The sequence below is a fragment of the Myotis nattereri genome, assembly GCF_964212035.1.
Source record: "Myotis nattereri genome assembly, chromosome: 2".
Lineage (NCBI taxonomy): Eukaryota > Metazoa > Chordata > Mammalia > Chiroptera > Vespertilionidae > Myotis > Myotis nattereri.
In genome coordinates this window covers 183,961,822-183,988,595 of record NC_138076.1, presented here as the reverse complement: position 1 = coordinate 183,988,595, position 26,774 = coordinate 183,961,822, and the positions used below count along the sequence as shown (strand labels likewise).

General features: G+C 35.7%; 1 protein-coding gene across 5 annotated transcripts in view; it reads right to left on the bottom strand.

Moving 5' to 3' along the window:
- The window catches only part of C2CD5 (C2 calcium dependent domain containing 5), a gene marked incomplete at its 5' end in the record, with an annotated part of 95,122 nt that overhangs the window by 11,002 nt on the left and 57,346 nt on the right, over positions 1-26,774 (bottom strand). For all 5 annotated transcript variants that reach the window (XM_081083326.1, XM_081083325.1, XM_081083329.1 and 2 more), the window contains 9 exons: positions 3,979-4,065; positions 7,960-8,047; positions 8,567-8,656; positions 10,001-10,099; positions 10,317-10,378; positions 10,747-10,810; positions 12,944-13,084; positions 16,872-17,036; positions 21,593-21,779. In XM_081083326.1, the coding sequence (XP_080939452.1) occupies positions 3,979-4,065; positions 7,960-8,047; positions 8,567-8,656; positions 10,001-10,099; positions 10,317-10,378; positions 10,747-10,810; positions 12,944-13,084; positions 16,872-17,036; positions 21,593-21,779 (983 nt within the window). The remainder of the gene's footprint in view (positions 1-3,978; positions 4,066-7,959; positions 8,048-8,566; positions 8,657-10,000; positions 10,100-10,316; positions 10,379-10,746; positions 10,811-12,943; positions 13,085-16,871; positions 17,037-21,592; positions 21,780-26,774) is intronic.

Genomic DNA, 26,774 nt, shown 5'->3' with positions numbered 1-26,774 from the left:
AATAGGATATAATTCATACACTTTTGTCATGAATTTAAGTCCTTAAACCCTACAATATGGTATCTAATATCTCAAGATTTCTATCTTTAGAAATGCATCTAAAGTAAAATGCTAATCTTTTATGAAAATTACATATTTAAAATTCTTGAGATCAACTACAGTTTATGAGAAAAATCTTACTTATTTTTTACTTTGCACGCAAATTATATTCAGTCAGAGTCTCCATTTTTACTATATTTGATCCCTTTTTTCCTATATATATCATTTTATAAGTCTCTTGAAACTATTTCGAGGAAAACTGAAGCCTAGATATTAATAGTTAGGAAAAACACTATGAGTGGCATAAAAATTCACTATAGCCATCTTTTTTCTCATAAAACAGCTTCATGTGAAAATAATTTATGTCAATACCACATCATCTATGATCCTCATAGTATCAAAATATTTGGATGACCTTCACATGACAATGTCCTTTAAGAAATTATTTCAGCTCAGCACCTTTTAATATTTCAAATCTGAAAAATCAAGATAACTAGCAAGGTAACATCAAGCCAACCATAAATTTGAGACATACTTCAAACTATTTTGTTACCTTGAGAAACAAAACCAAATATAACAAAAGATGGAAGAAAAAAAATTGAACATGGATGGACAATTCAGGCCCAGGCTTACTCTATACACAGAATTAGGATACAAATAATTGAAGCATCTTTTCTTCACATAATAGTCACTCATTTCCAATAACATGAAAGGATAAGAAAAGGTTTATCTACAAGTGAAAAGATGGAAGCATTAGTAAACATACTGTGCTTAACTTAGCTCTTAAAACTACTCTGTCAACATAAAAGGAAATGAACATTTTAACAAATTATCCTATTTGTGATAAGAACATGAAGAATAAATTAGAATCCAAAATTTTCAGAAATAAAAAAAGAAAAGCTCCATCAGCTTAGCTAACCGAACTAACAAAACTATAAAAACTATATATTTATTTACTTCTCAGTATTAGTAATTTACTTTTAAGCCTCTGTGGGTTGCATATAAAAAGTAGAGAAGAACCTAACTCATGTAGCTCAGTGGTTTAGCGTTGACCTATGAGCCTGGAGGTCACGGTTCGATTCCTGATTCCCAGTCAGAGCACATGCCCAGGGTAGGGGCTCGGTCCCCAGTGTGCGGCATGCAGGAGGCAGCCAATCAATGATTAATTCTCTATCATCATTGATGTTTCTATCTCTCCTTTCCTCTCTGAAATCAATAAAAATATATATTTTTTTAAGTAGAGACATTTTTGAACATTTATTCCTAGCACTCTTACCTTGCCCTCTCCTGCCTGTTTCCTCTGAATTGTTATGTTTAATTTTTTCCAGATATTTCTATTCTCTACTCAAAGCCTTTCTTCATGTTATAATGCCCAGTTGCTACATTCATGTTATAACACTCTATTATAACATTTTTAAGACCTTTACAAAACTCACCCTATCCTCTAATCTTCGAAAATACTTTCTTTAAAATAACTTTTTCAAATATATTTGGTATAGCCCATGTTCTCCTAAAAAGACTTTGAGGGAGCAAAGACAATAAATAAGCATGCAACATAAACCACAATTTACAAAACTGTTTACAACAGATACAGATAAACTTTTTAGTGCTTACTGATGATTTTGAAATGCAATATTCATGGAAAAGCACACAGGTTTTTCAGTTAAGCACTTAGTATAAAAAGTTTTATACATATTAGTACTGGTTGTGATGATGTTGATCATTATGAACATGATGATGACAATGATAATAAAGGTGAAATGATCTGATTCCATTATTTCCCAACTTTGAAACCCTTTCTTCAAACAAAATCACATGTAGAAAGCAGATACACAAAAACACACAGAATCAAAGCTGCTCTAAGTTCAAAGGTAGGGTAGGGGGTCCAGAGACCTACCCCCTCACATCCCCAACCCTTTCAGCTCCCTCCCTTCCCACCCTGCCTCCTGGGAAGTCATGAGGCACCTCCGAAGAAACACTATGGTTTTAAAATTATTGGTTTAACTAATTAGAAGCTATTTGGAAAATTTTAAGTTCAGTGTGACCATAGGCATAATTTAGCTTTTGATTTGTTTTTAGTAATGGGAATGTGTTAATAATTAAAGAAACACAAACTACAGAAACCCAGGGAATTGGAGAATTTTAAAGGCTAGAGGGAACTTTAATCCTTTCACATTTTACAGATGAGGAATTGAGGTTTACTAGTAAGTTGGCCTCAAGTCTCACACTTCTGAGTAGCAGAACTGAGAAGAGATCTGTTGCTTTATTACTCCACCCATGGCCCTTCTCTACACTCCTTAAATTGAATTGCAAATACTTTAGGTAATGTTCAGATATTACTTATTCCACTCAAATTCTTCTTTCCTCATTCTTCAGTTCACACAGAATAATTTACACGAAATATACTAATGACAAGAAATACTAGTTATAATTACCTTTGAAAGCGACTGCAGATACTGTGTTATCAACACAGATAAGGCAAACTTAAGAGTTTAAATTTGATCTGCAGAACTCAGTAGCTATTAACATGGTAAAATACAGCTACTGGTAACAGGAATCCCAAGAACACATATATATATATATTCCAATAGATTAGCAATTGATAAAATCTTTTTTGTTAATTAGTTTTTTTATTTTGTTCCCCCCCCCCACCCCCCAACATTTCAGGGTAAGGATGAATAAAAATGATCCCTAAAAGTAGTTTGGAACTAACCCTGCATTAAATACATATTTCTGTATAAAGTAGGCATTAGTTAGTTCAAGGGAGATTCTTAACAGTTCTACTTTTTATTCTGGAAGCTATATTTATTTTATAAAGCTGAACTCAGATTATCTTTGGATTTGATTTTTCCTCTCTATTCTTTCAAGGAAGTTCAAGTACGCAAAAATTCTCCATGGAGTTCTAAATTAGAATTTTAATTTAGATAAAAAGAAAAAAGGACCACAGTTACCATGTCAGAAAGTTCCGAATTTGAAAGTACCTCATCTTTTCATCTCCAAAATAAGAGACGGGATCTACTTATCTATATGGACAGGCTTTGCACTGATTTAGTAAAGATTATTAATATACGTGCAATGTGAGTATAAAACTATTCTGTATTACATCTAATTTGTCAGATAATATACCTGACAAGAAGAAATCATGAAATTATTTCACTTGTATTATAAAATATAAAAATCAGAAAAGTCAATATGAATTTTTAAATAACAGATGTACCATTTTTCAGAATAAAACATTTAGAAAAAACACAAACTACATTTATTATATATGTAATGTTATGAAGTAAAGTACAATAATTCTATAAATTTTATAATAAAAATTGCACTGAAATCAGAAGAAAAATGAAATAAAAAACTACCATTTTCTCCAAAGAGTATTAGATCAAAGTAGATGTACTGTTATTAAGAGATGATCATTTTGTATTTGAAAAAATGGCAGCATCTTGTAAGTACCTAAAAATGTTCCTCAATTGTACCCAAGATACCTAAAAGAGACAAAAAACACATTCCTTTCTCACATTACTGCTGCCACCCAAAACCTCTCCAAATACCTCTGGAGAAAATAAGTAGTTTGCTGTCATTTTCAAAATGAATATTTTTGAAAAAGGTTTAATTGTTGCTGAAAAAAATTACCAAATGTAATATAAATTTCAAATATATCAAATAAATCACTATGGGAAATCCAAATATAAAACTTTAATACATTTGATATATAAAAATGGAGTCTCATATGAAAAATTACCTTAATTATATGTGCTGATATTACTTGAGAAATTAAAATGAGAATATTACTCCCCCCTTTATGAATATGAACATAACAATGAAGAAATGAAGAATAAATCTTCATCTCAAGATTCAGTAAGATTATCTACAATAATGAAGCAAGTAAAAAATACCAGAAACTAGGATTTGGGTTTGCATTTCCCTTATTTAACCAACCTTTAGCTGGTGGAAAAGGATGAGAAGGAAGTGAATCTGAACAGAGTTCCAGTGGAAACTGCAGAAGTTCTTCATTATCTGTAGAGGCTTAGGAAGCAAGAAAAACACTAATTATTTAGTAATAACCTACTATTAATTTTTTAAAATTAAGAATCTGGTATAACAGATTGTAAGAAAATACTTTGAACATCTATATGCCAACAAAGTGGGCAACCTAGGAGAAATAGACAAACCCTATGTACAATCTGCCAAAATGTAATCAGGAAGAATCAGAAAACCTGAATAGGCCAATAACAACTAATGAAATTGAAGCAGTAATCAAAAAACTCCCAGCAAACAAAAGCCCTGGACCCAGTGGCTTCACAGGTGAGTTTTATCAAACATTCAAAGACAAATTAACACCTATCCTCCTCAAAATCTTCCAAAAAATTTAAGAGGAAGGAAGACTTCCAAGCTCTTTTTATGAGGCTAGCATTATCCAAATTCCAAAACCAGATAAAGACACTACAAACAAAGAAAATTATAGGCCAAAATCCCTCATGAATGGGGATGCTAAAATCCTCAACAAAATAGGAGCAAATAGAATCCATCAATACATTAAAAAAAATCATACACCATGACCAAGTGGGATCTATTTCAGGAATGCAAAGATGGTTCAATATTCACAAATCAATAATGTGATATACCACATAAACAAAATGAAGGATAAAAATCATATGATCATATCAATAGACACAGAAAAAGCATTAGAGAAAATCCAGCACCCATTTTTGATAAAAACTCTCAGGAAAGTGGGATAGAGGGATCATAACTCAACATAATAAAGGTCATATATGACAAACCTACAGCTAACATCATACTCAATGGGCAAAAACTAAAAGCATTTCCCTTAAGATCAGGAGCAAGACAGGGATGTCTGTTTTCACCACTCTTATTCAACATAATACTGGAGGGTCCTGGCCACAGAGATCAGACAGAAAGAATAAATAAAATGTATCCAAATTAGAAAGGAGGAAGTAAAACTATCATTATTCGCAGATGACATATATTGCACATAGAACACTCTAAAACACTCTACCAAAAATTGCTAGATTTAGTAAGTAAATTTGGCAAAGTAGCAGGATACAAAATTAATACCTGGAAATAGATGGCATTTTTATACACCAATAATAAACTCTCAGAAAGAAACGAAAAAAAAAAAATCCCATTTACCATTGCAACAAAAAATAAGGTATCTGGGAATAAACTTAACCCACAAGGTAAAAGTCCTATACTCGGAAAACTATAGAACACTGAAAAAGGAAAGAGGAAGATACAAACAAGTAAAAGCATATACCATGTTCATGAACTGAAGAATTAACATCATTAAAATGTCCATACTACCCAAAGCCATCTATAGATTCAATGAAATCCCAATTAAAATACCAACGACATACTTCACAGATCTAGAACAAATATTCCAAAATTTATACAGAATCAAAAAAGACCCTGAATAGCCACAGCAATGTTGAGAAAAAAGAATAACATAGGAGGAATCACAATACTTGATATCAAACTATACTACAAAACCACTGTAATCAAAACAGCCTGGTACGATGATCTCATATGTGGAATCTAGTGATACATCTGATAATGGGTTAAAATAAACTGATGGACAAAAGAGATCCAAAGACATAGAAGCATGGAACAGACTGTGGAATCTCAGAGGGAAGGCAGGGGAAGGTGGGGGGGTAGGAGGAGATCAACCAAAGAACTTGTATACTAGTACATATATGCATAACCCATGGACACAGACAATAGGGTGGTGAAGGCCTGAGATGGGAGATGGAGGCAGGCTAGAACAGGTCAATGGGGGAGGGGGAAAAGGAGGACATATGTAATACTTTCAATAATAAAGATTTAAAAAAAACAAAACAGCCTGGTACTGGAACAAAAACAGGCAAATAGACCAATGGAACAGAACAGAGACCCCAGAAATTTGATCCACGCCAATATGGTCAACTGGTATTTGACAAAGGAGGCAAGAGCATATAATGGAGTAAAGATAGTCTTTTCAATAAATGGTGTTGGGAAAATTGAACAGGTACATGCAAAAAATGAAACTAGACCACCAACTTACACCATACACAAGAATAAACTTAAAATAGATAAAAGACTTAAATGTAAGTCACAAAACCATAAAAATCCTAGAAGGAAATATAGGCAGTAAAATCTCAGACATCTCACTTAGCAATATTTTCAATGAGACTTCACCTTGGGTAAGGGAAACAAAGGAAAAAATTAACAAATGGGACTATATCAAACCAAAAAGCTTCTGCACAGCAAAAGAAACCATCAACAAAATGAAAAGGGAAACTACTGTATGAGAAAACATATTCACCAATGATACATCTGATAAAGGGTTAATTTCCAAATTATACAAAGAACTCATACAACTCAACACCAGAAAGACAAATAATTCAATTAAAAATGGACAAAAGACCTGAATAGACACTTCTACAAAGAGGACATACAGATGGCCAATAAACACATAAAAAAAGTTCAACATCACTAATCATCAGAGAGATGTAAATTAAAACTCCAATGAGGTATCACCTCACACCTGCCAGAATAGCTACCATCAATAAATCAACAAACAACAAGTGCTGGCGAGGATGATGAGAGAAGGGAACCCTAGTACACTGCTGGTGGGAATGCAAACTGGTGTAGCCACTGTGGAGAACAGTGTGGAGTTTGCTCAAAAAATTAAAGGTGAAACTGCCTTTTGACACAGCGATCCACTTCTAGGAATATATCCTAAGAATCCTGAAACACCAATCAAAAAGAATGTAAGCATCCCTATGTTCATAGCAGTGTTATCTGGAAATAGCCTAAGTGCCCATCAGTAGATGAAGGGATAAAAAAAAACTGTGGTACATTTACACCATGGAATACTATGCAGCAGTAAAAAAGAAGGATCTCTTACCCTTTGAGATAGCACGGATGGACCTGGAGACTACTATGTTAAGCTAAATAAGCCAGGTAAAGAAAGGCAAATATCACGTGATCTCACTTACATGTGGAATCTAATGAACGAAATAGGTCCAGAGGTATAGATTCATGGAACAGAATAACAGACCTCAGTGGGGGTTGGGAGGTGGGACAGGAAGAGATTAGCCAAAGAATATATATGCAATAATGCATAACCTATGGAATAGACAACAGTATAGGGACAGCCTGACGTAGGGTGGGAGTTGGGTGGAGAGGAGCAAAAAGGGAGAAAATGGGAGACATCTGAAATACTGTCAAAATATGATGGGCCGGTGTGGCTCAATGGTTGAGCATCAACCCATGGACCAGGAGGCCACAGTTTGATTCCTGGTCAGGGCACATGCCCTGGTTTGTGGGCTTGATCTCTAGTAGGGGGTATGCATGAGGCAGCCAATCAATGATTCTCTCATCATTGATGTTTCTATTTCTTCCTCCCTCTGCCCTCCTCTGTAAAATCAATAAAAACATATTTTTTAAAAAATAAATAAGAAAACAAAATCTTACTTTTAACACCTAACAAAACAAAAAAGAATGATACTTTCTAAATTTTACTGGGTAAATGACAACTCTGAGAATCTGTTGACTACTATGGGTCTTTTCCTAAGAAACACGTGATGCTTACTACATCAGTAGTTTCTCAAATGCCTTGAGGACCTCCTTAGAGCTGCTAGGATAGGAACCTCTAAGTTACTGCAGAATTAATATGCTACAATTTAAATCTATAAAATGAGAGTATCTCTATGTAAATACCAGTCCACCACCTATTCATGTATAAAAAGTATCAAATCAGCCATATGCTTATCCACACCGTTACTTTGATAAAGAAAAACAAAAAGTGGCAGATTCTCTTCAAGAAACAATTCATTTATTTAATCTACTATCCTCTATATTTTATCACTAAACTATAATGTAGACAAACATGAACTATGATCCCACTCATCATAGATTTACCTCTTTGCAATGACTTTTCAACCTGTGTTTTTGTTGTCTGTAAAGCCTGATTTTTGTCAAAAGTTATTGCAACGGCTGTGACTGTAACCTAGAATCACAGAAACAGTAAGATTAGGAAAATAATCATTGTCAAAATAAGTTTCTTACACTTATTACTCAGTACCATGGAACAACTTAACACTAATTGGCTAATTTGCCTTTCCTGGTTAAGATTCTCAGTTACAATTCCCAGTTATAATTCTGGTTAAAATTCTCAGAAAATTATACATCAGCTCAGATATTTAAACTATAACTAAGCCCAACATGTACACCTAAACATAAATATTCCAGGAAGAGCTCAAGAACTCTGTCTAATAGATGGGGACTGGAGAAACTGTATATAAGTACAAATCCTATTGTATGCATGCTGGAGAACAATTGTATGTGATTAGACCTTCAGATAAGCAGAGTTCAGGAAAATAAAATATACACAGTCTGTTTCATATTATATGTTTCAAAATATTTTAAATAAAACAGGTTACAGTTATTTAATTATGGCATATTTATAATATAAGAGATCAGATAAAAACTAGACATCTTCTTTAATAATAGACTGAATCTTAATTACCTGAATTAATTCATCTTCAGGAAGAGATACTGTAAAATTTACATGGCAAAGGCAGCAGGGGATCATAGACCGTAGTTTAAAATACAGGCTCTATACAATAGAAAATATTAGCAATGTCATTTCTTTTCATTTAAACATTTACAAAAACTGACATTTTAATGCACATTATATTATGGCAAATAGAAAGTTTAAAGGATTAAAACAAAGCTGGTCCAATTCTGTTTTGTTTATCCTTACATTAAGAATCCATCTATAATAATAAAAGTGAAATATGCTAATTAGACCAGATGTCCTTCCTTCTGGACAAAGCCACAGTAGGCGGGGGCCGCAGAGGGAGGCGGGGGCCGGGGCCAAGGCCCTTGCATGAATTTCGTGCATAGAGCCTCTAGTCTATAATAATAAAAGCATAATATGCAAATTGAACAAACGGCCTATCAGCGGAACGACCATCCGGATGACCACGCTATGACACCCACTAGCGCCAGGCCAGCCAAATATGATTGGTCAGGGGCCCAGCCATTACCCCATGATCGCCCCACAGAGGCAGACCCAGGCCACCAGCCGGCAAGGCGATCAATTGGGGGGCTCCACAATTGCCCCAAAGAGGGAGGCCCAGGCCACCAACTGGCAGGCTGTGGTGGGTGGGCGGGGCCTCCCTTTGTGGGGCGTGATCAATCACCCCAAAGAGAGAGGCCCAGGCTACCCCGTGGTGGCGCTGTGGTGGGTAGACGGGGCCTCTCTCTGTGGGGGCGATCCATCGTGTAGCCCTGGCTGGGTTGGCAGGGCCTACCTCTTTGGGGCGATCCATCACGGAGCCCCGTGATCAATTGCCCCAAAAAGGGAGGCCCAGGCTACCCAGCCAGTGGTGCTGTGGCGGGCAGCCTGGGCCTCCTCTGCGGGGCCATCCATTGCAGAGCCCCGGCAGGGTGGGCAGGGCCTACCTCTGTTGGGCGATCCATCTCGGAGCCCCGGCCGTGTGGGCAGGGCCTCCCTCTGAGGGCGATAGATCATGGGGCTCCCGAACTGTGAGAGGGTACAGGCTTGGCTGAGGGGCCCCACCCACTCCAGTGCATGAATTTCATGCACCAGGCCTCTAGTTTTCAATATTATGGCAGACAATAAGGTTTAATCATATCTATTGATGTCATAAAAAATAATATAAGAAAAAGGCATTTTAAATTTACATACACACAACAGATTTTTATGAAGTTTAAAGCTATGAGATAACTTAAAATATATTTCTTTTATAGTATGGTATATTCAGATAGATAGGACAACTTTATCATTTTATCTGATGGCAGAGCTAAGTTGATATGTAAACAAAAATAATTCAGCCCATAACTGTTTAAGGTATTCCAGACAATATGTACACATTTTCAATTTCATGATTCTTAGGAGTTTTAACTAAAATATAGTTAGTCAGAAGGTACCTACCTTGAGCAAATTTTCACAGAGATCATTAAAGTTCTTATTGAGGGCTTGATTAGTCAGGTTAAGACTGCTTAATCGGATTACTCTTACTGATGTGAACATCTAAATATGGGGAGATATGATAGTATGGCATTTTATTACTTTAACTAATCACTATAACAATAAAACTGCTAATAATGAACAATAATAACTAATGTGGTATGAAAAAGGGTAACATTTTAATTGCAAAAAGGAGGTGAAAAAGAAAACATATATTAAGAAGGAACTTGCTAAGATCACTTATGTTGTATTTATTTAAAATTAAAAATGAAAGATTCACCTGTATTTCAGATGTCCAATTATTTATGCCAGGCATAATTTCTGTATTACAACTATAAAAGCCTGTCAAAATAAATTATAGTTAAAATATGATATTTCACTTATTTTTGTGTTAAGAATAACCTGTTTCAATTATTACATGACATTCTAACTATAAGAACCATTCATTCTTTTCTAAAATGTTAGACCATCTTAATAAATTATTACTTTTTAAAAAATGTGTAATCTTAAAAGGATTAAAAATCATTTCATCTAAGTTCTAACATAAATATTTTAAACCTGTTTTCCGCCTTGGAGCAGCAAAGCACATAACAAGGTGTGACATTGATAAAGCCTCTAAAATAAAGTTAGTACCATAATAATTATGAACTAAAATACTGATGTGCAAAAAAAAGGACAGTTGCATCTCAAAGGTAATTTTTTCGGTTTACCTGAAGGAGGCGGAACATCAGTAAGGAGAGAATGTACATCTTCCATAGCATCTGTGTCATCAATCTGAAAATAGAAAGATTTCAACTATTACATAAGTAGTAAATATATAATCATTTTCAATTTAAAAAATTTTTTTTACTAAATAAAAAACTTAAGAGTCTAAAAAGAACCTTTTCCCTAAATTAAAAATATAAAACTTGAAAGAAATTCTTTTCAAATATCGGTATATTTCTCCACAGTAATAATTATAAATACTTCCAAGTGAAATAATTTTTAATTATAATTAATTTTTTCTTTTAACGAGCCTTTTCTTAATCCCTTAGGAGGGCATGTTTCAAAAGAAGACACCATAAGCAAAAATTATCTCTATTTGTTGAAATAAATATAGTGCAATTAAAAAAACCAGAATTTTTGACTAAATACACAATTGCTTTAAAATAAAATTATGTAGGGATAAATTTAAAGGCATGCCTAACAAATTAGGTCTAAATCCTATTTTTCTTATATCACAGTATTCCATCGTGAATAATAAAGAGTGAAACTATGCAACTAGACATATACTGAATTCATCTGTACATCAGGGGTCTAAGTCCTGCCTCACACACTCTATGCTTCCACTCACATCACCCCTGTGACTTCCAGAACCACCTTCACTCCCACTTTACCTTAACTACCATGGTCATGGCTATACCTCAACACTGTTCCCCAAACCATTCCACACCCAGATTCAAGCATTCTCCAACTACAATCCCCTATCCTTTTGCCCTTTCTCTTACTGAATCTGCACCTTGTCCCACATCTTCTGCCCACATTTGAAGCACTTCTGTTCATTACTTAGTCAGGATCCCAGGATGAGAAGTATCAATGATGCTCTAGATCAGTGGTTCTCAACCTGTGGGCCACGAACCCTGCGGCGAACGACCCTTTCACAGGGATCGCCTAAGACCATCCTGCATATCAGATATTTACATTACGATTCATAACAATAGCAACATTACAGTTATGAAGTAGCAATGAAAATAATTTTATGGTTGGGTCACAACATGAGGAACTGTATTTAAAGGGCCAGAAGGTTGAGAACCATTGCTAGATCAAACTTCAGGTAATGCTAAGACTCACCTGGAGAGTTTGTTAAACAGATTCTTTGGCCCCACCATGAAATTTTCATTTACGAAGTCTGAAGTAAGCCCCAGAATTTGTATTTCTTACAAACTTCCAGAAGGTGCTAACACTATAGGTAGTCACAGCCCACTTTGAGTAGCACTGCTCTAACCAGTACCCTGGATCCTTTTACCTCCTTAACCTGACATATTCTTTATCAACTCCCATGATTTTTCCATTCTCAGACCGTAAAAAAAGATGAGAAAAAAGCACAAACCCATACCGATTGAGTTTTCTACAAATTAACAATCTTACCTCAGTTAAGCCTTGTGCACTTCCCATGGCTGACATCCTGATTACATTCACAGGCACTGTTCTAGACTATTCAGAACTCCAATCCCATTCCAATACAATTCTACCGCCAGCTTCCTGCTTCTCTGAGATCAAGGCACCTGACTTTCTCTTACCAGGACATTCCTGAGCATCCTCATTTATTTTCCTTTCCTTCAATATCAAAGGAATCTCTCTCTTTCAAAGCTAACCGTTCTAGAGAGGAAGGCAGGGGGAGCAGATTTGTTGAGAGAGGAGGCTCCCTGAACCTTTTGTACCACATTTATCCTCCAGAAAAGCTAGTTCTGAGTATATTTTTATAATGAAAGTTCAATGATATCCTCTGAATTCAATAAGAAAACACTACATTCAGATTCACAGTGCCTATATTACATGTAAAAATGTTAAAGTAAAATGTTACAACATATAAAGCAGGGAATTCTAGTAAGTGAAACAATAGCACATTAATTTCTTATTTAAATTCATCCAAGTTTACAATAAATAGCTCCAAGAGTTAATATTACTTTAATTTTATTTCAACCCATACATAAATTTTTCCAGAACCACCTTCATTATTGTTATCGGTCTTCTGGTATTGAACAAAAATATATTAATAAGTTCTGATATTCTCAAGTTTATTGTAATATTTAAATATTATATTTTTTATATTTATAACAGTTGTAATGATACAAAAGAATCACATCAAGTATGATTGTAAAATTACACATCTAAAAACTTTAAGAAATTAATCCAATGCAACAATACCTCCAAAACAAAAGCATCTTTTTTCCCATGTGAAAGGTCCAATTCTGTAACTTCATCAGAACTTTCTGATTGAGATCTTAAGAGTCTTGAACGTTGTCGAGGTTCTGGGATGGGTGATCCTATAATCTCTTCAGATATCTCCTAAAAAATATATATAATTGCTTTATATTACAAAAGACCATAATTTTTAGTTTTTTCTTTTTTTTAAATTGAGGTATAACTGACGTATAACATATTAGTTTCAGGTGTATAACACAATGATTTGATATTTGCATACTTTAGTTTGGTTTTAAATTTTTATAATAACAGACAATTACCTTTGGGGGGAGTCTACAAAAAATATTTAAAGTGTATATTTCATAACTAACTTTTTATAGGTATGTATAATTCAAAAACAGACATGGCAAGGCGTTACTGACATCTACTGTACAGAGAGAAAACTACAATGAGTAGGGAACTGGCAGTCCTTCCCGCTTAGAAGGTATTTTCTGCACAGCATTTAAAAGTCCTAATACTCCACAAAGAATTAAAGATTTGTGTTCCTAACTATGATTCCACTCTTTATACCTTTCTTATCCAGTGGTAATTTTTCATAGCTCCACACAGTAAAATGAGGAATATAATAGATGTATGTGTATATGTATATGTAGTGCACATATTACACATGTACTTGCTTTACTATTTATTAAGCTAAATAAACTTTGGTCGTTACAGTAATGATCTTTTTGAGGTCAGTGTAAGGTGCAATCCTGTATGGTTTAATCAGCTTTTTCCTATTACATAGCCAAATATTAGCTAACCAGAGGTTCTAGGTATCTGTTGGCAACTTATCAGGAGAATGTGGACATGTGAGCACAAATGCAAAAGACATAGCTTATTATTAGTATAACAGACCCATCTTTAAAAAAAAAAAAAAACACCAAAAAAAACCCCAAGAAAACAAGGAAGTTATAAGAAAAAGCTTTTCAAAAGGCTAATTTTAAATGTTCATAGCTAGCGCATAGGTTACGTAAGACTACCACCACAGTTTCATAACACAGCTATCTATGCAGTACTTTCACATCCATTTATTTTGCTTGTACTCCAAATTAACCTGCCCTATATAAATCTGACAGGGTGCCTATTATAATGAATACAAAATGAGAAAGAGACGCAGCTCAGTAGTAGAGTAGTTTGCCTGGGTTTGCAAACTAGTAAGTGATGAACTTGTCTAGATCAGTTCTTTTGACCCTGAATGCAATATTGAAACTATCCTTCATTTTATAATTTTAAAGTAGTTTAAAATTCAGTTATGCCTCTCTTTATTGTAACATGGATGAAATAAATGTAACTATCTAAAATTGAATATATCTTAGATTCATGAGGTTTTACCACTGGTGCTGTTAATTCCCAATAAAAGTTTTGCACCTAATTTTGATACTCTGGCTGACTTAGTTATTTCCAGTTAAGTGGTCCTACACCTTTGCATAAAAAATGTTTTTCTTAGCAACAGGGATGGACCTTGAGAACATTATGCTAAGTGAAATAAGTAAGACAGAAAAAGAACCCTATGATTTCAGTAATATGTGGGATATAAAACTGAAATTTGTGAGCACAAACAGCCAGAGGGAAGGGGTTGGGGGCAGAAGGGGGTCCTAATATGAGGTGACAGGAGATTTGACTTGGGTGGTGAGCACAGGGTGCAATACACAGATCTTGTAACATAGAAATCCACACATGAAACCTGTATGTTCATGCTGACCAATGTCACCCCAATCAAATTAATAAATAAATTTTTAAAAAGTTTCTCAAGGTATTGAGAAAAAAATTAAACAGCAGCACTCACTTCAGCTGGGGCTACCTTTCTAAGATACGGAACACTGACCCACATTTTCAGGGTGGGCATACATTGTTTTAGAAAACTGAAAACACAAAACTGTAATATGAGTAGTGGCGTTGTACACTGACTTTTTCAAACAAATTCTGATAGGTTAAGCTAAAAGACCAGAATGTAATAAGTACTGAAATAAGGAAAGGCATAGAATACTCATAAATTGATTAATCCTTTTGTAAAAATACAGTCATATTCAACATATGAAATCCATATATGCTGAAGTTTTTAAATTCACAAAAGATTTATTCCCGCCCAGCCGGCGTGGCTCAGTTGTTGAGCATCAACCCATGAACCAAGAGGTCCCCGGTCGATTCCTGGTCAGAGTACATGCTCAGGTTGCAGGTTTGATGCCCAGTAGGGGGCATGCATGAGGCAGCCGATCAATGTTTTTCTTTCATCGATGATTCTATCTGTCTATCCCTCTCCCTTCCTCTCTCTAAAAAAATCAATAAAAATATTTTAAAAAGAAAGATTTATTCCCTCCTCTAAGATGCAATACTAAACAGTAGCTCATAAATATTTATTGAATAAAGTAACTTAATCCACATTCTCTAAATAGGTCTCTGTCTTCAAGGGGCTTTTATTGTAGTAAAGGAAGAGAGACATGTAAAACTAAGTGCACTAAAATGTAACAGGCGCCATGACAGAAGCAAATACAGGTACAATAGAAACACAATGGAAGAGGTAGGTCCTGAGGGAGGTCAGGATGGAAGTAGAGTTAATAAACACTGTTACATGAAAGTTCCGTTCATATCATTACAATTCATATATGGAATACTAACATATGTCTTTGCAAATCATTCTTCCCAACAGGAATAAACACTGCTAGTAGATGTTTAAATATCAAAACATAATTATAAAACAAAAATTACAGCAAACAAGCAGTCAATAAAGCATTTTGCAGAAAGCTTTTACAAAGGCTATGTAAGTAAATATATTAACACGTTAACATTTTCAATGAATTTAAAGAAACTATATCAACACTGCTCAATAGAAATATAAAGCAAGCTTCATAGGTAATAATATAAAAAAGATACAAATGAAACATGTAATCAATATAAAAAGAATCCAAAAGGTATTTTACGTTCTTTTTCATTTACTAAGTCTTCAAAATCCAGTGTACTGGTATATTTTACACCAATACCACATCTCAATTCAGACTAGCCACATGTCAAGTGCTTAACAGCCACATGTGACCAGTGTCTACCACACTGAACTGTGTAACTCTAGTCATGTCCTTAAAATTCCTACCAGCTTAATAACTTTGCTAGAAAGCTGTTAGTTTGAAGCTGGAATTCAGATGTACTGTTCCAGAAGAACAACCAAAATTCAGTAGCATATATAAAATAAAATAATAAAAATAATGTTATCCAAACACTTACCTTTTATAGAAGTATTTCCTTATCAGAGACTTATAAAAGCAAATAGTTTCATTCCTACTTCAACACATCTTTCAATTCAGGTTAAAGCTATAGGACATCTGTAGAGTAGGAAGCATTGTGATACCAATTGCAAAGCTGGTGAAAAGACTGACTATGGAAATGACTGGTAGGAATATTGTAAGAAAAATGCCAAACTAAAAAAATCTCTATTCTTTCACACTTTACCATAGGTAAGCAATCTTTCTTTTTAGTAAGAGAGAGAGAGAGAGAGAGAGAGAGAGAGAGAGAGAGAGAGAGAGAGAGATTTTAAGCTATTTAACTATTCAATAAGTATTTATTAAAAAAAATACCAGAATGAACTGTTCTAGGCATTAGGGATACAGTCCTGATAAAGCTTGATTCTACTGGCAGTAACAAATAATAGATAAGAAAGGGGGATAGGAAGTACCAAAAATTAATGGGAGAGTTACAATTCTTAAATAGTCAGAGTGAGCCTCCCTAAAAAGAAGACATTTGAGCATAGATGTAAAGGGAGGGAAAAGAATGAGTAACGAGGAGAACATATCTAAACAGCGGAAAAAGTCTTTAAGGTTCAAAAGTAAGATAACCTAAAAAATATATTAACAGCTACACAATAACTGATATAGTCACAATGTAGACTTAGTTTACTTACTGGAGGATTGATTTCATATAGCTCTTTATTCTTAGCGATCGTGTCATTTATCTTCTTTTGCATATGAGATACATGCTGTTCGTAGGAGCCATCATTAGGAGTCTTCCCAGCAATCTGAATTCCACCAGGCGTTGGTAATGCTGCTAAATATACACCTGTGGCCGACTTGTAAAAATAATTAGGAAATAATTGTTAAAAATATCTATAGGACAACAGAACCTTAAGTTTTCATATTTAGGAATGTGGTCTTTGCCCAGTAGGAGAAAGATAATTAATGTCAATGGATGCACAGGACATAGGTGGACAAGCACAGCAAAACATAACGGGGAATAGGGGTTGGCTGCATCTGTTGAGAACCTGGGGTAGATGGTTTAGGAGGATTTTTCACTGTATACCTAGCTGTATTATAAAATTTTTACCTATGGTTGCAAGAAATTAATTGCATTGAAAAAGTTTAGAAAAAAAATATAAAAAGTTTTTAAAAGTAGCCCTGGCTAGTATGGCTCAGTTGGTTGAGCATCATCTAGTGCACCTAAAGATCACAGGTTCAATTCCCTGCCAGGGCACATACCCAGGCTGCAGTTTCAACCTCTGGTCAAGGGGCCTACAGGAGGCAACCAATCGATGTTTCTCTCTCACATGAATATTTATCTCTCTCTCTAAAAGAAATAAATACACACACACACACACACACACACTTATATAGTTGTTAAAAGTAAGTTTTTCATCAATGAGTAGATAATTGACCTTTTCTGTGACAAAAAAGGGAAACTTTGCAATGAAAGTGAAGATACTGAAGTGCAGAAAGAATAGGGAACTTACTCAAGATCACACTGTCAATAAATTTGGAAAAGAGACTTGAATCTGTTTCTCCAAACCCAAGAACTTTTCACTAAACCATGCTACCTCCATATTTATCAAGAAGGAAAACAGCATGGATGGACCTGGAGAGCAATATGCTAAGCAAAATAAGCCAGTCAGAGAAAGATAAATATCACATGATCTCACTCATTTGTGGAATATAATGAAGAACATAAACTAATGGACAAAAACAGAGTCAAGAGAAAAAAAATGTTTTAGAATATAATAGAAGTAATCCTGTTATTTGCAGATTTGTAATATTGCCTACAACGTTTGTGATATTATACTACGTTAGTACAGTTTTGGTAATATTATTATAATAGAGGCCCGGTGCATGAAAATTCATATACTTGGGAGGGGGTCCCTCAGCCCGGCTGCCCCCAAGTGGTCAGTGCACATCATAGCGACTGGTTGTTCCCGGTCATTCTGCGTTTGGGTCAATTTGCATATTACCCTTTTATTATAGAGGATTTAAAATATTTTTTTTCTTGAAATATCAATGTTTATTGCATGTAATCCCATATAACAAAAGCCTAATATGCTAAGTGTCTGGTCGACCAGTCGGCCATTCAACCAATCACAGCATAATATGCTAATAATATGGTAAGGCCACTCAACTGCTCGCTATGACATTCACTGACCACCAGGGGGCAGACAGTTGACTGGTCAACCAGTCGCTATGATGTGCACTGACTACCAGGGGGTAGACGCTCCAATTAGTTGGTTAGCTTGCTGCTGGGGTCCAGCCGATCGGGACTGGGCGAGAAGGGCTGGACAGACCCTGGAGCCCTCCTGTGGTCCCTCCCCAGCTGGCCAACCTCCCATGTCTCTCCCCGGACCCAATCATGCGCTGGTGGGGTCCCTTGGCCTGGCCTGTGCCCTCTCGCAATCCAGGACCCCTTGGGGGAATGTCGGAGAGCTGGTTTCGGCCGATCTCACAGGGGGAGCACCGCTCAGCCAGAAGCCGGGCTTATGGCTGGCGAGCACAGCAGCGGTGGCAGGAGCCTCTCCTGCCTCCGCAGCAGTGCTAAGGATGTCTGACAGCGGCTTAGGCCCACTCCCCCTGAAGCGAGCAGTCAGACATCCCCCAAGGGCTCCCGGACTGTAAGAGGGCACAGGCTGAGTTGAGGAGCCCCCTCCTCCAAGTGCATGAATTTCATGCACTGGGCCTCTAGTATTATTATATTTAAAATCGTTTTTCTTGAAATATTAATGTTTATTGCATATAACATTATTATATTTAAAATCATTTTTCTTGAAAAATTAATGTTTATTGCATGTAACATATTTAAAATCATTTTTTTGAAATATTAATGTTTACTGCATGTAAATGGCTAATTATTTTGTATCTACAATCTGGTAATAGATTTTGTATATTGTAAAAAAATCAAATAAAATAAAGAAAAAAAGGAAAACTGTACTAGATACAGATTTACTTTAAATTTTAATGGGCTATTCATTTCTGACTCTGTAGCAGTACTATATGCCATTAGTACTAGAAAACTATTAGGGGAAATACACACACACTCCTCACACCTATGTGCATATATATTTAAATATGCTTATATAAACAAAGCAAAAAAATACATAGACATATTAACATCAAATTGTTCACATCAAAGGGGTAGAATGAGGCAAAGAGCAGACAATTTTTTAAATCTGGATATTTGTGTTATTTTGAATTGAGGTGGGTTTTAAAAATTAATCAATTGCCAATTTTATAAAAGTCCATTCTCAAAAAGTGTATGACACTTTATGATGAAGACTGGGCAGTAGATGAAACTGATCCTCAGACGCTCTCCCTCCTGGTTTGTTCATTAGTGTCCATGACTGCACCCATGACCCAGTTTCTGATGCTCAATCTCAGAATACCCTCTGTGCCACATGAAGCCTTACTGTACCATTTCTAATATTAACTGCAATGGCTAATGAGGCAATGGCTCGGAATAGTTGAGAGCACACAGACTCTAGAACTAGACAGTCCTGGGTTTGAAACCCAGTTCCAGTACATGTAACCATATCACTTTGGACAAGTTTCAACCTTGGGACCTTGAGTGCACAAGCTAAAAACACACACAAAGATCCAAATCTCAAACAGCTATAAATGATGTCACTAGATGACAAATCTCAGCTATAAATGATGTCACTAAATGTGCCCAAGAAAGAAAAGATTAATAAGAATCAGAAAAGGCAGTATTTGAGGCAGGTATTGAAGCATTATACCAGGATCACATAATAGTTTCCTGGGGTTCAACCACAGGAAGTGTTTGATACATTTGGCACAGTGTTTCTTACACCTTTGAATACAAATCAAGTTCTTAGTTCTTATAGATGCCTACCAGTAACTATAGTTTTGTATGTTAAGTCCTAGCTAAGTGTGTGAGTGGTTCTCAACCTTCCTAATGCTGCGACCCTTTAATACAGTTCCTCATATTGTGGTGACCCCCAACCATAAAATTATTTTCGTTGCTACTTCATAACTGTAATTTTGCTACTGTTATGAATCGTAATGTAAATATCTGGTCTGCAGGATGTATTTTCGCGACCCACAGGCTGAGAACCGCTGGTTTAGATGAAAGAATTATAACGGATACTTTTCCCCCCCAAGTTAATCTAACTATCAAATATTTGAATATAAATAATTAATCACTACAAATTCCTAAAGTTTGTGATTATATAATTAATCATCATTACAAAATTATATCCTACATACAGAAATTTCCATATTTGCTCTTATAGAAAAGTGGATGAAGCAAGAAACAACTTATCATTTTATGCACAAAGGCATACTGAAAAAAAGAATCCAAGTTCCATCAATTTCTTAGGTAAAATTTCTATGCATGTCTCAAAAAGATGACAGAGAATTCCAAATTTGAAAGTACCAATGACATAAAATTCTGGCTATCAAAGTATCTTGTGTGTGAGAGCTTTTCGATAAACATTGTTGCTCAGATTCCAACTAATCAATATATATTTCGCAGGCAACTATTTCTCTGGATCTCAGGCTACTTATAAAGGCAGTTCATGCCCATTACAACTTTTCTAGACAGAACTTGTTTGCTAATAAGCAAAGATAGACATGAAGCTGAGATAAAGAGCTTTCCACTGCCTCACAATTTATCAGCACTTAAGAGACACAATTTATTGCATATTCTACTGTCTTCTGACCACAGATGTTACATTTATAATAAAATATAATTCTCTGCCCAACAGTAGGCAGTGTCTCACAGGTATTGCTTTACTTTCTCCATTAAAACTAATGATCATTTTAGTTCTTCCCCCTCATCTTCTTTTCAGGAGTGATTTTGCCCCCTAAAGGACATCTGGTAAAGTCTGGACACATTTTTTGTTGTCACAGTAGAGGAAAGTTATAAGCTTCTAGTTGGCAGAGGCCAGGGATGCTGATAAATATCCTACAATGAATGAGACAATCCGCTACAACAAAGAGTTATCCAGCCCCAAATCTCAACAATTCCAAGCAGGATAAGCCCTGTTTTAGCAACGTATAAACAACAATAAAGCCCAGTACGATGGCGGTCAACTTACTAAACAAGCTGCACGTAATTATTTTTAGAAATCTGACTACTGAGGTTATGGGCAGAATATAAATATATAATAACATTAATATCAATCAATCAATATTTTATGTGATAATTAATTTAATTTTAAATAACAATTTTATAATTAAAGATAAAATTTTTAAAAGTCTATCACCAGATCTGTTAATTCTTATGTCTCCAACCCTTAAAAGTCTTGATGCCAGTTTCTTTAGATAAGTCTTTTAAAAAGATTCTTTGAATCACTTAAAACAGAATCTACTACAACTATAGGAATTGCAAAAACAAAACATGCAAACTTACCGCTAAGCCCATCAACATATTTTCACCCACTGTGATCTGAATTCTCAGTCCAAATAAAGCATTCATTCCTTTGAGTTTTAGTTTATTCATTAGCTGAGTATGCACTTCGTATTCCATAAATGGCAACAGATTACTGATAGCTGTGGCATTTGCTTCTGCCTGTGCTTTCTTTTTTAAACGACATAACCTGTTAAGAAAAGAATGTAGTTAGGCCTGGCCACTATAGCTCAGTGGCTGAACACTGACCTGTGAACAAGGTGGTTTAATTTCCGGTCAGGGCATATGCCTGGGTTCCCTATTGGGGTGTGCAGGAGGTAGCCAATCAGTGATTCTCTCTCATCATTGAAGTTTCTCTCTCTCCCTTCCTCTCTGAAATTAATTAAAACATTTTTTAAAGAAATATCTAATTTTTAAAACTTTCTAAGAGTGTGCTTGAGAAGACATTTGCTCATTTCAAATAGGCTTAATTAAGTTATATCAATAATCTTTCTGCCATTTTTTTCACTGTATATGTTTTTGCTGAAAATCTATTTCAACAAACAAAAGGAAAAAATCTCTAAATTTCTAAATATGAAATATTGATCAAAATCACTAGGGAATATAATTTAAATCTTAGGTTTCATAACTCCATGTGATTGTCTGATGAATGGACAGCAAAGGGAAAAGTTAATTTATTCATTGAAAGAATATAAACTTACAAAAACGCAGTTTATAAAAAATATAAAACTTGAATATCTGTCATGTGCCAGGTACTCTTCTAGGTGACAAGCACTAATCAATGAAAAAAATACAAAGTCCTGTTTCTCACAGTTATTGCTAGGGACATTCTTGTACTCCATTATGCTCTGCTTGGGGCTCTCGCCCCTCCCAGCGATTGTCCTGTTATTCTCACTATAGGTTTCATGATTAATGGCCTTTGGCTTCCAGTAAACTGCCTCACCCACAGTTTCCAGGGACCGCCTCCACCTGGCCTCCACCTGCACCTGATCCTCTGACTGACCTTTATAAGAGACATAAATATCCCGCTCCCCCTCCTCTGCCCCGCTGATGCTGTTTTGGCTTCAGCCCTTCTGCTAGCAGATGTAACAATAAATTTATAATTCTTTACCCCTTTTGGCCTTGTGCATTCCTCCTTTGGCGACCCTAACAGTTATATTCACAAAGGCCCTTGTTCTCATGAATATAAAACAGTGAGTGAGTGAGTGAGTGTGTGAGTGTGAGTGTGAGTGTGTGTGTGTGGTGGGGGACATAAACAAGGCAACCTCAGATTATGTTAAGAATCAAATATCTGAAGAAAATAAACCAGGCGAAATAAGTGGGAATAACTAGAGAGGCCTCACAGGAGAGATGACACCTGAGTTGAGATCTCTGATACATGATGGGACTGGGAGAGCAGGAGGAAGACAATCATAGAACAGAACTAGCTAGCATATTAGAAGAACCAAACGGGGACTGCCATAGCTACAGTGAAGTGAGCAAGGGTGAGAGTAGTACTTAGACGTGTACAGGTAAACAAGGGCATGATCATATTAGGGGCGTCCAGGTCATGGTAAGGAGCTTGATTTTATTCTGCCATCAATGGAAAACCCCAAATAGGTTTGAGTAGTAACATGAGCCAATTTATATTTTAGGACATCATTTATATTGCTACACAGAGAATGGAACAAAGATGACAGAATGGATGTAGGGGATGGTAGACAAAAGGCTACCATCACCCATACTGGAAGCCAGGCTATTTATCCTAGTAGTTCTCAAACTTGAGTTACATCAGAACCACCTGGAGGACTAGTTAAGAAACAATCAGTGGGCCCCATCATCAGAGTTTCTGATTCAATAAATCTGGGGTGAGACCTGAGAATTTACATTTCTGTAAGTTCCCCCTAGGATGGTGATGCCATTTCTTAGTTTGGGACCACACTCTGAGAACTGCTGATAGAGACCAACCCCCTTCTACTAAAACAAACAAAGAAACTGTTAAGTATATAGATATAGATATAGATACAGATATAGATATAGATATAGATATATAATATGTATGTATATATATTATATATATAAATCTTCTGAAAAGCACCACAGGACCAAGGAAAGGGGCAGTGTGGGGCATAAACATAAGGAGATAGGACAAAAAATTTCTTTTTTGGCCTGGAACTGTTCTGTGTCTTGATTGTGGTGAAGGTTGTAAAAACTGAATAAGTTCTGCATTAGATTAACAGAATTATACCAATGTCAATTTCCTCACTAATACTCTATGACAGTTGTATAAGAGGTCACCAATGAGGAAAAGTGATGGAACTCCTTGTACCATTTTGTAACTTCCTGTGTGCCTATCACTGTCAAAGGAAACAAAACACTATGAACAATAACCAGCAGAAACAACAGAAAAAATATTTCAGATATTAAAAGTATTAATTACAGAATCAGACTATAAAATGTGATATTAGATTTGAAAAAGAGTGAAATAAGACTTCTATAAATAAAAAATAAATTACCAAAAATTTAAACTCAAATTATTAGGCTTCTTAGCATATTAGACAGCCAAAGAGAAAAATAATTGAAAGACAAGAAAGTATATCTAAAATATAGCAAAGAGAAACAAAAAGATAGAAAATACAGAAGAGACGGTAACAGACATAGAGGAGGCAGTGGAAAGTCTAACATATTTTAACTGGAGTATCAAGAAGAGAGAAGAGCCCTAGCCGGTTTGGCTCAGTGGAGAGTGTTGGCCTGTGGACCAAAGGGTCGGGTATGGGTTCAATTCTGGTCAAGGGCACATACCTTGGTTACAGGCTCCTCCCCAGCCCGGGCCCTGGTCAGGGCTCATGCAGGAGGCAACCACATCAATATTTCTGTCTTTCCCTCTCTCTAAAAAACAATGGGAAAATATCCTCAGACGAGGATTAAAAAAAAAGGAGAAGAGATGGAAACATAGGAGAATTAAAATCTAAAAATTTTCTAAAACACATGAAAGACATTATTCTACAGATTCAAGAAACCCAATATATAACAATTAAGATAAAGATAATTCCAACATAACAATTCATAGGGAAACTGCAGAAAACCAAAGATAAAGAATAGCTTACACACAGCTTCAAAGAAACAGTCTAACAGATTATTTTTTCAAAAGTAGCAATAAAAGCAAAGAGGCAGTGGAAGAGTATCTTTAGTGTGCTGAAATAAAGTAACTGCCACGCCAAAATATCTTTTAAAGATAAAATAGATTGAGAAACCAAGATGGCAGCATAGGTAAACACCTGAAATTGCTGCCTCGCACAAACACTTCAAAACTACAACTAAAAGACAAAATGGACATCATCCAGAACCACAGGAAGGCTGGCTCAGTGGAAATTCTACAACTAGAAGGAAAGAGAAAAGCACACTGAGACTCAGAGGAGGTGCGGAAGTAAAGTGCAGAGGTACGGAGGTACACACAGAAAGAGATGGCAACTGAGAACTCGGTTGTCTTTTTCAATTGGGAGGGAGACACAAGCTCCCAACTGCTCTGAACTGCAGTTCCGGGTGAGTCTCTGGGGACCCACACCCATATGGGGAGAAACTGGACTTTCTGGCAGCGGGCGGAACTCGAGGGCAGCTTTCTCTCAGAGGTGCTTGCAGTGATTACTGCGGGACACTGAGACCCAGGGCCTCTTAGGGCAGGGCTAAGGATCAGCCATAGCTGTTTGCTCCGCCCTGTTGATTCCCTGAGACCCCGCCCCACCCAAGCTGTGTGCAGAGGCTTTTGCATATGAATGGCCTGGCCCTTTGCAATCTAAAATTACCTAACAAACTGCAGCTGGGTCAGAGAGACCCAGAACATCCAAAAGAAGGCCCAAGACCCCACAGCAGCTTGCATTGCTTCATAGCTGGGCCTCATCATGGGGGAAAAAAGAGGAACAACTGTAATAATCTGAATAAAGATTTAATTAAAAAAAAAAGAAAAAGAAATATTCAACTCCCCATCAAACCAGAAAAAAAAAGAAAGAAAGAAAGAAAGGGTGGAGATGAGAAAACTATAATTAAAAAACTAAGAAATAATCCTTCAAAAAAATAAAAAATAAAAAAAAATTTAAAAAGATAAAAAAAACACATTCAGATAAGCAAAAATAGAAAGTTCACCACCAGCAGACCCAACCAAAGAAATACTAAAGGATATACCTCATGCAAAAGTAAAACCACCCAAAATGAAAGGCCTAAAATGCAGGAGGGAATAAAACAAAAGTAAGTAGATTAAAAATATATTTCGAAGAAAACACAACATGACTATGTAATAACAAGTGGGGAAATTAGGAAAAGGACAATGTCAAAAAATACCATATTTATCATAAAGGACTGGACAGAGCAAGGCATAATTTATTACAGTAGAGATGGCTAATATGAAAGTAGAAAAAATCAGCAGTTCAATTTGGAATAAGCATGAGACATCTATGACACATCAACAGCATGGTGAAGATTTGGGGAGGGGCTGGGAGGGAAGGGGAGGGGGTCAATGGGTAAAAAGGAGGATATCCGTAATACTTTCAACAATAAAGATAAAATTTTTAAAAATAATTTTTAAAATGGGATGTGAAGTAGCAGGTTAGTATATGGGTCTGAAGCTCAGAAGAAAGTTCTGGACTGAAGTTATAAATTTGGGAGACACAGACACAGATTAACATGGGTTCAACTATGGAGAGAGTTTTGAAAGGAGGATCCAGACCCATGGCTCTCAAGGATCAAGAAATGAAGAGGAATCAACAAGGAGACTAGACACCATTCATAAAGGTAGGAAAAAGCAGAAGATTTGCAGTTCTGAAGTCAAAGAAGTTTCAAAAAAGAGAAAACGATCAACTGTATGACTATGCTGGAATGTCAAGGAAGATGAGGACAGAAATGCTCACTGAACTTGGTAACCCGGCAGCTGTTAGTGATCTACTAGTAGACAATTAGAGCTGTTTCCCATATGCCTACCACAATTTACCATTTCCTACTCTTGTCAGTTTAAAAGGAACTCTTACCAGCTAAGAGAAATAATAAAAGAAATATTAAGTAGCACTGTTTTTTAAAAGAAAAATGTCAGTTTCCAAAAGCATACTGAGTCACATCCTGGTCCTTCGACAGGTTAATTAATAATCATCATCATCATAAAAATATATACAGAATTTAAATATTTAAAACTAATATATACTTACTTAAGTTTTATAAT